The following is a 12,400-nucleotide window of genomic DNA, read 5'->3' on the forward strand; positions in this document are numbered from 1 at the left end:
TTTTAAAAATATTTTTATATAGTATTTTATTTAATTAAAATCTTAGGACAGTCTTTTTACAAAGATACACCGGCTTTTCATTTTTAGAATGTCACATTGGACTGTTATCGTTTACCTACGTTTTTACGTCAACCCGCATGTACCTTAAAGGAAAGCATAAAGCAAAAAGTATTTTACATATTAGACGACAAAAGTTACAATGTTTAAATTATTAATTGTGATTTTTGAATTGTTTTTCTAAGGAAAAATACGGTTATAAGAACATTCATTATATATCTGATAGTAATTAGCAAAAACACATTTGTACCTTACCTTTTTCACAATCATAATTAAAAGTTTAAATAGACATTTTAGTTTGCATAAATTGTTATAGAGCTGAGATTTAAAATATACCATCACATAAATATCAATTTCCTAACGATAAGACTGTTACAAATAAAAACAAATGTTCAAAATATGTTCCATGCGCATTTTTATCACGCAATTCTCAACTCTTTGCCAACTTGCCATTTTATATCGACTATTTTGACTTTACTATATGTATCTAATTAATAAACAGTACAGTTATAATGTCATATAAGTCCAAAGAGTTTACACTCATATCTCTTTTTTTATTATTTACAATCAACTTCCAATACTTTATCTCAACTTTAGTTCTTAAATCTCTTCCTATCTCTTATTTACACCTTATAATGACAGAGGCAGCACGAGACTTAATAGCGACTCAGTATTTGAGTTTCGTATGCATATATACGCTTTAACACATATTTAACAACAGTCTTTTAGCATATTTTTCTAAGTTTCTTAAATTTTCTAACATTTATTTTTCTTTATGTACGCCTTCATTATTTTTGGTCATGAATTATAAGTTAGTAAGATTAGTCCCACATAAGTATAGAGACTTATTTAAGTAATTCTATTATAATCTCAGTCCCTAGGTAATTAAGTGAATTTTGGACTAAGTTCTATTTTCTATAAAATATTTTTATAGTAGCATTATTTTCTTAAAAGGAAATAAACGAAAGATTTTCATCATCTAATAAACCTCATTTGTTTGTTATTCTGGTATTTTCTCAATGAAACGCCCATGATCAAATTAATACACACAAAAAAAAACATACACAATTTAACCTGTCTACAAATGGTCTGAAGGTGTCACATTTCTATTATTTTGTTTATAACATTTTCTGACGAACACAATTAATTTACATTCGAAATTCTAACTTACACTTAACCATTTCAATAACTAGAAGATGCCACAACTAATTCTCACTCCCATTACTACTAGATTGCAAATTCTTTAGAAGGAGATTAATAAGTCTTTTCTGTAACCGCTCATTGCTATTGGACTGCAAGTCTTTCCTCACCTGCGTATAATTCACTTTTATCTCATCTATAAGCATCATTGACTTAATCTTAAACATCCTCACTTGATCTTCTGTCATTGTCTCCAATTCTGGCAGAAGACTCATGAGGAACATTCTCATCGCGTTATTATTGCTCGCGTTCAAATCGGGCACAGTACTGTAATTCCTTTGCATTGATGACGTCAGAAGTTTGCCTCTATTCCTGATCTCTGTGCAGTTTTTCTTTGGTATGAACCTCCTCCGTTTTCGTAAGGTTGCCGTCTTGCGCGAAAGTAGATCGCTAAGGATTGTGTTGTCAGCATTGTTTTCTATATTCTCCTCGTTGTCAACATCGGTTGGTTCTGCCTTTATGAAGTCTACGACTACGCCAACCTCGTTGGTGTTGTTCTGTTGTGAGTCGTACTGGTCCTCTTGATTCTCAATACCGCTTATAGGTTTTAGAAAAGGTAGGATGAACTTTAAATATTCGGACAGGTAGTAAGGTTTCTTGACCTTGTATCCGCTGGGTTTCATGCTTCTTAGGAACGATGATCTGATGTTCCGCCATTTTTCCTTGCAATCGCTGACTGAAAAGTAAAAATAGAGCTCATGAATAATGTAATTTAATGTCTTACTGTGTTCCGTCTGATAGTGTCGATACGAATATAACGAATAACGTAACAAGTCTTAATTTAGATTGTATTCCATTTAAGGTTTAGGTAAAGGTTAAGGTTAGACTGCACTGCAGGTTATAACGGTACGTATGTTGTGCGGCCAACACAATAAAAGATCTAATGCCTAGATAATAATGGATTTAAGTGTATATTTGTAATTATCGTATACAGTCCTTAAAGGACAGACAATGAGATAATAAAAATCTACGTATTGATTACAGCGCCATCTATGATCTCAGTGAAACAATTATTTGAATAATTAAATTGAAATTGTTTTAAAGCACCAGTTGATCTGAAAACAATCAATTTAGCATTTGTTCTGTAGAATGTTAAGTAGGTACTCTAGATAATAAAGATAGAAGGTGTAGGTAGTAGAACACCTAACTCCCTCTGTGACTGTGATAATAAAGTGTTGTCTCTACGCACACATGACACAAGTACAGTAATTCAGATACGAATACATCAATACACATAACCTATTTGTATCTCCTACTTCATGTATCTTATGTCATCAGCCCACACTATAGACTAACAACTGTAGGTATGCTATCAGCATTCAAGCGTAAAATAAGATCACGATCTCGTAACACTCCGTAACACTGCACCGGTCGCGTCAGACATTCACTAATACCGGCACTCACATCACAACAAACAATGTTACTTATACACTACTGCGTCACTACAGCAATTCTTATCGTAAATATAACACCGCCGAACAGAGCACGTAATGTACGACGCAGTGACGTCATCCACGATGCGTACTTACTTGACATGTTTGTATTCGCCGCGATGTTTGCCCACGCGTCCTCCACCATATCTTTCCGATTGTACTCCGGTAGGTTGAAGTTATAAAGTAGTTCATGTTTCTCTATTTGGTTGATTAGTTGTATTTCTAATGCCATTTTTCGGTTTTCGAGGAGCGTGGGGTTAGAAGGTACGTTGCGTCGGGCAGCTGCCGAGCGCGGCACTGCGGAGTGCCGATTGGTTGCCGCGCGGGTGTCGCGCCCCCCCCGCGCCGCGCCGCCCCGTGCCGCGCCGCGCCCTCGGTCACGCTCGCCGCTCGGCATGCCGACTGGCGGCCGACCGCCGGCTATCGACCCGGCACGATGCGTGAGAGACCGGGACGCAACATGTTCCGACTATTATTTAAACTGCACCTATATTTATCTATAAAGAAATATAACTAAGCAATATTTTTATCTGTTGGTTTTAAATGTTTTAATAGCGAACAGAATTGTTTGAGATAATTGGTACTTGAAATGATTTCTTTATTTTTTTTTAATAAATCATGATATTATAAGTAAATTAATTCTTAAATAAATTCATTTTGGGGCTTCTAATTATCGGTTGCAGAATTGTAAACACTTCTTACAAAGTTGATACTTGGACCCCATTTTTTGTCGTTGCTATTCTTTACCTGTTGCGCTCAAGCTTAACCTTCAAATGTAGGGGTAACAAATTAACGTATTTATGACTTGAAACTTATTTACGGTATACTTTGAATAGTAGAATATGCATTTATAGATATGACAGAAGAAGAAGAACAAATTTAATAAAAAAAAGGATTCTTTTTGTAAATTATTTTTAGTCGTAGTTATTTGTTGTGATTTTATTATGCGTTGCCCGAGTAGCCCCCCGCCCCCCGGGGCCGTAATTAGTCGGGCTCCCCCGAAGAATACACATGAGTAAACTGTTATTACAAATATATTTAATTATGCACTCGCTTCACAAAGTTGTATTAAAATAATTACAGTAGTTAGTTATTTGTCTTATTATTTACTAAATTGCGTACACATATTTTGATATAGAACAGATTGCATTTGAAGTAAATTTAGAATGATCATTAGTTGACCGCTTGGCGGCGCCACTGTAGCGAGTGTATTGTGTAAATACATTTTATCAATAACTTCTAATATTTAATTTTTACAACATTTATAATTTGTATTTTTTTACCAAAATCATTCATTTTTCTTTGGCTAAACTACGATACTTAAGGCTAGACTGGACTGGGCTAGAGCATTGAAAAATGCTTATTTTTGAACATGAATTGACTGTATAGGAACGGAACCTTGCCAAACGACATTGTTCATGATAAAACTGAATGGGAGCGTTAGGCTCTGCAAATAAATCCAATGGTGGTTTAGAATAACAGTTGTACAATAGACAAAAAAGTCAAAACAAAATAAATTATTTATAAATAAATTCATCTTTTATAATTTCACCAATATTTTTCTCCCACAATCATCAACCAAAACAAATGACTGAAAGCCTCAAATAACTTTAAGAGTAATAAACCGCTGGATCCAGAAACAACTGGGTCAACAGCGCTTAAAGCGGTGGGGAGCGCTTTACCGAGCGTCAGATAATGACGACTGTATTAATTGTGGAGTTTTCAGGGGCCCTACACTAGGTCCCGTAAGTAATTCGCATCGGTTTTTTTAATTTGCGATGTTTTTCTTTTCTAAATATCAAGATTAATGATAGGGTTATTTGTTATTGTTCGCTTGGCCTCTATTTGGCTATTTACAATAGTCGATTAATAAATGGCAATTGGATTAAATTGAAAACTATTTCTATTCTCAGCATTTTGCTAACACAATAATTGGATATTCATTGTATTGGCCGTGAGTGTTCCAGTACTGAAAATCCAATTATTATGTTGGAAAAATGCTTAAAAATTTGTAGTCATTCGGTCTTTGTAAATAACAGTATGGAGCTCTTATTAGTAGGATCGGTATATGGAAGAAGTCGATACAGCTAAAGACTCAGGCCACCACCTCTGTTTGAATGTCTTAGTGTGTGAAGGTGATGAACGTACCCATTCCGCGTTAGGCTGTTCAGTAAGTGGGCCATGGTATGAGGAAAAAATAAAATAACTTAATTGTTGATGATTGTATAAATATAATAGACTATCGTTACTAAGCTAATGGGTACTTAAATAATGCAGCGTTTTACCTGTGGCAGCTCATGATAATGGCACTCCAGTTGGGTCCAAAACTAATCGGGCGATCCTGATAAGCACATTTTAGTAAATCGTTGTGACATTAAGGCAAGAAAGGAGTATTTTAACTAACCAGCCCATTTTTTTAACTGACGCGTTACATGTTAATATTTAATTACCTAAAATGGGAAATTATCGCGAACGAAAATTTCACTCGCCGAACTGGTCAAAGCATTCCAAAGATATTCAAAACATAGTGTCCATGATATAAAAAATAATTTTAAAATGCTCCATATTATGCTATAACTTGACGACCGATTTATATTCATTTAAATTATTTCGATATACAAAAGCAAAATGTATCTATAATATTGGATACCATTTCTAATAACTAACATGACCTAAATACTATTTCTGTTGAAATAACAGCGTCCATATTGAATTTCACAGGAAATTCTGTGTATGCAGGCAAATATCAATAAAATAGACTTCAATACTATTTTGAAGCTCACGCAGTTACATTTAGGTTCTCGAATGTTTGCTGGGGGCCGAATCCATCAGTTTTGGTTACAGAAGTGGATTGGCCCAATATTTGCTTCCTCTCTACAGGAGTGCGCACTGGACCATGAGAATCTTTTCATTGATTCTAATGGAAACCTCGGCATTTTAACTTGAATGAACATAACCTCCTCACTGTTGCTTTTAATGATTTACTTTCATTCCTTTTTTTTCTATTATGGCAATCTGCTGTTCTTTACAACAATTTCTGATAGTGTCGTGTAGTGATTTCACATGGGCACTTTAAAGGCATTTACTAAAACCGTTTCCTGCAACATTCCTTTTTTTTTCAAAATGAAATTGCCACTGAAGGCTAGTAGCATCATCACCATGTTGAATGTCAATTTGTTTTGTGTTTTCCATGTTGAAGCAGTAACATCCTGCGGTTTGACTATAGGTACCTAATACATTTCTTTTTGAACTGTTCCTCTCAGATTTCTGTTATTAAACATAGCCTATCACACATTATACTAATGTCGTTTTCCAATTTTAGTCCTAAAAGGAGAAGTTTTATTCTCAATTCTATTATTGCATATACCTATTTTTATATGACTCTGCTAAAATATGTAATATACCTAGGTATATTAAACAAAAACATGCATACAATTAATCAAAATGGAAAACCAGAACTCACATTATAATTACACCACAAGCGAACGAATGATATATCAAAAGCATTGTATTCATACAAAACAATTTTAATATTATTTAATTTTCAGAAGCATACGTATTATCAAAGCAACAATGCAGACAGAACAACACAATTCCTGGAACACCGCGATTGATTCTCGCGTCGACGAACTACTGCGTCCTAATTAAACGCATTGTATAGTCAGACCATTGATTGGTTTTCATGCCTATATCTATGAACATCCATGGGCATTTCATCTCTATACAGGATGTACGTCGAAACGTCAAAATATGGTAAGGCATCGGAGATGAGGATCTTACACCAGTTCTTACAACAAGACTGTTGCTTTTGTGGAAGAGAGATGGCGCTCTACAGCTTGTAGTGTGCTGCCTTGCTTCCACAATGGTCAATATTTAAGAGGAGGTTGGCTTACAGATACGTGTGAAGAATTGCAACGCATTGCCGCATCGACACCAAAACGCAGATGAGCACGCCGGTTGCACCTGCGACTGTGTCATTTGGAACTTCCTGAGAGATCATACAAGATGCTTCTTATATCAATCTAACTGCTCAACTCGAAAAAGTAGATTAAAATTTTAGAACATTGTTATTAAGATTGTTATTAAGATTTTACTTAGCTACTTGCTAAATAACTGCACACTGACTTAGGTGAATAAAAACCAGTTAAGTGTGAATCGGACCCGCGATGAAACAGGGATTTGTATTATTATTTTGTATCTCTTTTTGTCACGGGATAACTTCATGGGAAAAGACCGGATCCTTATTATTTATTGTTATGACAGCAATATAAATATATGTTGAGACATTTTCAAGTATATTATTTCGGCTCATGAGATTATAGCCTCGAGATACACGGACGGCAGCAGAGCCTGGGTTGTTACCCTTTCGTTAAATTTTAATATAATCAAATTGACAAAATACCTCGAACGCAATTTTAATTTGGAGCGTAATTAAATAAAATTCCCCTTAAAGGGGTCAGTTTGAACCACATATGGAACAGTAATTATCGATGGGCGATCGAAAGTTTCAGTCGTTTAAGTGATAATGGCGGGTCGGGAGGCTCTTTCGCAACCTGAATTAATGCCGGCGTTAAGCCCTAAAATAGTTGTTTTTGCAAATGAGATGGCCAACTTGACCCCTTGAGGTCCGTTTATGTGTTATATCTTGGCGAAAATTCGGAAGTAAGAGGTTATCCACCTCGCTATTGCTAATAGGTTTTGCTAACGTATACTTTTTCTTCTTAAGTGAAATAATTAAACCAGGTCAAGTGCAAGATACACTGACGACGATAGAAGAATAAGCTAAAGACTCATTTTCAGCAATAAATGATAACCATTGCTTATCCCCGAACTTTAAAACACACATACACATACATAATCCGTATAAACTTTAACTCTGCACCTGATAAAGTCTGCGAGAAAGGAACGAGACTCCTCAAATAGGGGTCCGTTTATATCATACATAACCAAGTATTATTGATAGCTTATTTGTTGTTAGAGCTGTCGATAAGTCGCCCAAATGAAGTTTCATCACAATTTGCTCATTGACAATGGCATAACAGACAGTCAAACAACCATGTTTTTATACAAAAGAACTGTAAATTCGACGTACGGCAGATGTGTAACGTATCCTCGTCAAACATCGCGAGTGCCGCGAAAGGGATTGCCACGGAATTATATTTGTCGTTTCCCAATGTGAATTTTATTTGCCAGAAGTTCCTAACGAAATTTGAAGGAGACTTCAACAAACTTTGTCAAATAAATTCTACAGAAATTTCGGTAAATACGGTATGGCAGTTGTAATGTGGAAAAGATAATCTAGAATGCGGTAAATAGGCCGGTATATAGAAACAATTATTATTTTCTCGTCACCCTCGATCAATAGAAGGTTGAGCTAAAAACTTAATAATCAGTTAGTTTAAAAATGAATAGGATAACAAAATACGCTGATGAAATAAAATATAGATATGGAGACTATTTTTTCTGTGAAATTCCCGGTTTTTTTGTAAACCTAAGAATACTATAATAATTAAGTATAATATTTTTTACAGGCAACAACATAAAACTGGTTGCGACAGCAGTGTTATCTTTATGATTTTAACTGCTGCTTCAACGAAAAATAATAATTCAAAAATAAATTTATTAGGGTCCTCTTTTTCTAACCTTCCATAATTTTATATCCTGAACACCTGTCCACTAGTGAAGTGACATTTCTACAGTCATTATGTAGAAAACGCTCGGATGAATATGACTGAGTGATAATGAGTGGTTGAGGTTACTCCGTCAAACACACTGAGCGCGACGTGTCACTATTTCGATCCCCGTGAAGGACAAGCATTTGTGTGATCCACGAATGCTTATCCTGAGTCTGGGTATCTTTGTGCGTGTGACTTGAATGTTTGTGAAACCATCAGCGACACAAGGATTAAATTACTTCATGCGAAAGACGTTTTTTAAATGTGTATGTGAATGTGAATACTTGAACTTGGCTCGACACGCTACCGTCTAGATCGACAGTTGGCTAGAGGGGCTGTTATCTAAATCGTAGTACAGATACTTTATTATGTCCTTCCCTGAAAGTTTCGTTGCATTATATATTATAGTGCGCGTGACAAAAATATCTAAGACGGAAAGGTCACAGACGATTTTAAATTTAATATTTATCAACTTACCTTCTTCAAGCCCGATTTCCTTTTTGGTATATGAGAAATGAATGTTTTGACTATGTGAATAAGATGGATAGCTAATTAACCAAGTAACTATTTTCGAACGTTTTGAGGTTATAATCTTATAATTCAAATTACGATGAGAGCGTAAGGACTTGTCAGTTGAATAATGTGGATTGTAAATCGTGCGATAGTAATGAGCAATTTAGGTTAAAAAAATCCATATTAAAAAAAAATCTTTTCAATCTTTTTTGATAAGGCTTTCAATTAGGCATTCTGTAAATTTTTAAACGAAGCCTTACACAAAACGATGACCAAACTTTTTGAATGAGGCAGTTCGGAACATTTTCAGCTGACGTCGAAAATCTTTAAATCCTTCGCAATCAGATTGAGTTGGAGGTCGTCACTGGATAGCGTCGAGACAGCGAACGTTGCCGACGCAATCCTTTGGGACCTCGTTTTACCCCTTTCGCTGCAATTAAGCCTGAGATCAGACTGGGCCGTGAAAAATTGGTCCCGAAAGACCTAATGGTGACGAGATTCATGTTTATTGCTCCTAATGTACGGTGAAATTTATATGTGTGTGTGTGTGTGTGTGTTCATTTGTAATTGGGGTTAATGGTTTTGTAATACCGACTTGATTAGTAGACGAGTTGGGTTATAAAGCATTTTATCGTTTAATTAATTTGTATTTCAAATCAAATGGTTTTAAGTACTCAAGTAAATTAAATACACATTATTAAATTTAAACTTAGGGTTCTGTATTACCAAGTACCCTGTAAGGGAGAAAATTAAGTCCTAAACTTTGGCTCCGCTGTATTTCGTCTGCCATCAGGCTGCTGTCATGCAAGGCGTTGGCCACTATTGCAATACGGTTGGAAATTTCACGGATGATGTGACTTTAGCTACTACCTATAGCAAAACTTGTAAATTAAAATCGGGGCTACGTAACGGTTGCTAAGGTTATCATTTGATAGGTAACAATAACCACCCGTCCCACCAGATTGCAAACTCTTTTTAATTCCATAGTTCAGCAGTTTAGGTTCTTATTAAATTTTGTGTACATATTCAGTAGGTCTGAGAATCGGATAACATCTATTTTTCATAACTCTAGGAGCATTTTTGGCAAAACAAATTATGCTCGGTCAGTTATTACTTTATAAGCATATCCATGTCCAACGGTTACATTCCCACCTATGTCTCAATTTGTCGAAACTTTACTGTAAATTACCATAAGTCCTTTGTCTGACAGAACAATTACAAGTCGTTATTGGTGTAGATTGACACATATTGGCTACCCACCTCACCGGCCGAGGGCTAAATGTAGTCAATTTGGATGGATACTTGTGCCTATTGTGTTTCGGAAGACATAAGTATTTATAGCTGGGCTTAAAAAGGTTAAATAAGGTGAGTTTGGTATTCTAGAAGTCAGTACGGTATGTTAAACGTTTTTCAGTACTGAAAGGGTAAAAACTGAAGCCTGAACTTACCTACATATTATCAGTGATCCCGTCTATCATCTGGCTGTATCAAGGCTGTTTTTGTATTTATTTAGCCATTTTTACGGGATCCTCAGTATCGCAGTGTTGGACTCCGATTCAACTTACTGGTACTTGAAAATAATTAATTCATCAAAACAGACAGGCAGTAATAATTTCAACACAATAAAAGTCTGCAAAAAATATTGGTTATAAATTACCAAAACATTAAATATCTTGTTGTGTGGTATAAGAAAAATGCCAAGACGTCCAACCAGAAGATCTAATACGCTCTCAGAAAATAATGTCTTGCAATTTTGAGGACAATGCAAACGTGCGTTCAAATTACATCAATTTTCATCTTTGTCTGCATGTGTTAAAACTCATTTTCCGTAAATAAGTACTGTAATAAAGTAACAAAAGATTATCATACGATTGTGGAAAAACTAAATTATGTTATTATGTTACAAAAGAAAAGAAAATGATATCAGATAATTGTACTTAACTAGTTTTGCCCGCGTGCATGGACTGTGTGTGATGTCCATTATCGCTGTAAATAGTCGGGTAATTCGAATCAAGGTGACGACGTTCTAGCGTGAAACAGTAATGAACAAAGCAGACTAAAATTTCTTCAAAATATTAAATATTTTAATACGTAGAAAGCGCTGCGAATCCGAATGCGAAATGCGTGAAGCGAGAAAACGTGTCAGGATGCAATGAACAAAATCGAATTCTTGGTCAGTGACCTTGTTAGCTTAGTTGGTAAAGCTACTGACGCGTACAGCTAGGATTTAGGTTCGAGTCCTATCTGGGGTAAGAATTTTTACTAATTTTGAATTAAAATTTAACATAATTAATGTATAACGTATGTATTAGTCCGAACTACACATCCTAACCAAAGCAAAATCTATTCAGAAACCAGAAACATTTTCTCTTTAAAGCACATTACGGGCACACTTTAGCTGCACCACTAAATAGTGTGCTCAGCTTTTATTCTAAGCTAAATGCAATTTCCTCTGACTGCAGAAACGATCGCGGCATCGTTTAGTCTGAGCGTTCAGAATCGGACGTAATCCGGTTCCGGTATTAAGCATGGTGCAAAAGTGAAGCAATAGCAAAATTTTAGCAAAATTGTTGTGCATAAAATGATGTTTCGTTTCCACTTGTCATGAATGTCACTTTACCTCGAACTGAACTCTTTGTCGAATTTATCATGAACACGAGCAAAGCTGCTTTTACTAGTAAGTGTCAATTCGCTTCGAGCGTTTCGCCGAACGGTACTAGCATTCACAAAAATGCAATAGCATTACTTTACTATCCATCAAAGTTAAACAAATTTTAAAAGGATTGCTGCAATAAATGTTATTTTGTATAACCCCATCATGTCGGTAACGAAAGGTCAGTATTACCTAATTTAAAAAATCATCATCATCTACCTACTCCCTAACATAGTTGGGAAGAGGCTTCCAGTCTAACCAAGCGCAGTGTTACATAGAAAGGCAGCCTTCTGACCTCCTCAACCTAGTTACCTGGCCGAAACGATACCCCTTACTAAAACTGTCATCTACTATATCGCTTTGACAAATTATATTCGCGGAATAAAAATAGCTATTGTTGGCATTTATCTAGAATGTGATATTAATACCATGGAAAGTAGGTAAATTTAGTTTGCTTTAGTTTATCGCATTGCTTTGCAAAATATTTACTTAATATAAAGTTGAAGATTGCGGCTTATTTCTATATGAATACTACTAGATGGCCGATTACTGCAGAACTATTTTGTGGTGCCACTTGAGATTATTCAGATCATTAGTCCCTATTACTCTAATATGCAGAGGTCGTAAGAGGCTTTAGATTGGACTTAACTGTTATGATGTTGAGTGGTCTTTATTGGTGGGTTTAAATTATTCTGTAGACTTTGTATTTTAATAAAAAAATAAGTACAGACAGCATCTTTTCTAGTTAAAATATACCAATATATTATATTTTCCATAGCTATTTTCAATTATTGTTTCAAACGATAAGGCACGCCGAGAGACAGAAAATGGTTTTTCATATTAATTTTTCTCAACAGTTTAAGATTCAA

At 35.3% G+C, this 12,400-nt stretch overlaps 1 protein-coding gene across 1 annotated transcript; it reads right to left on the minus strand.

Annotated features, from left to right (window-relative positions):
* On the minus strand, nucleotides 1-3,024 carry LOC113497335. Its single transcript, XM_026876857.1, has 2 exons — nucleotides 2,787-3,024; nucleotides 1-1,933 (listed from the first exon to the last, which is right to left on the minus strand). Exons 1-2 carry the CDS (start codon nucleotides 2,920-2,922, stop codon nucleotides 1,263-1,265), a joined length of 807 nt encoding a protein of 268 aa, XP_026732658.1. The 5' UTR covers nucleotides 2,923-3,024; the 3' UTR covers nucleotides 1-1,262.
* Between the last annotated feature and the right edge of the window lie 9,376 nt (nucleotides 3,025-12,400).

This window comes from Trichoplusia ni, chromosome 1 (assembly GCF_003590095.1).
Source record: "Trichoplusia ni isolate ovarian cell line Hi5 chromosome 1, tn1, whole genome shotgun sequence".
Lineage (NCBI taxonomy): Eukaryota > Metazoa > Arthropoda > Insecta > Lepidoptera > Noctuidae > Trichoplusia > Trichoplusia ni.

Bases quoted from the DNA above. Each gene is read 5' to 3' on its own strand.
- LOC113497335 (XM_026876857.1), bottom strand. From the start codon at position 2,922: ATGGCATTAGAAATACAACTAATCAACCAAATAGAGAAACATGAACTA. The intron at 1,934-2,786 runs GTAAGTACGCAT...TTTACTTTTCAG, and splicing joins GGCGAATACAAACATGTCAA to TCAGCGATTGCAAGGAAAAA.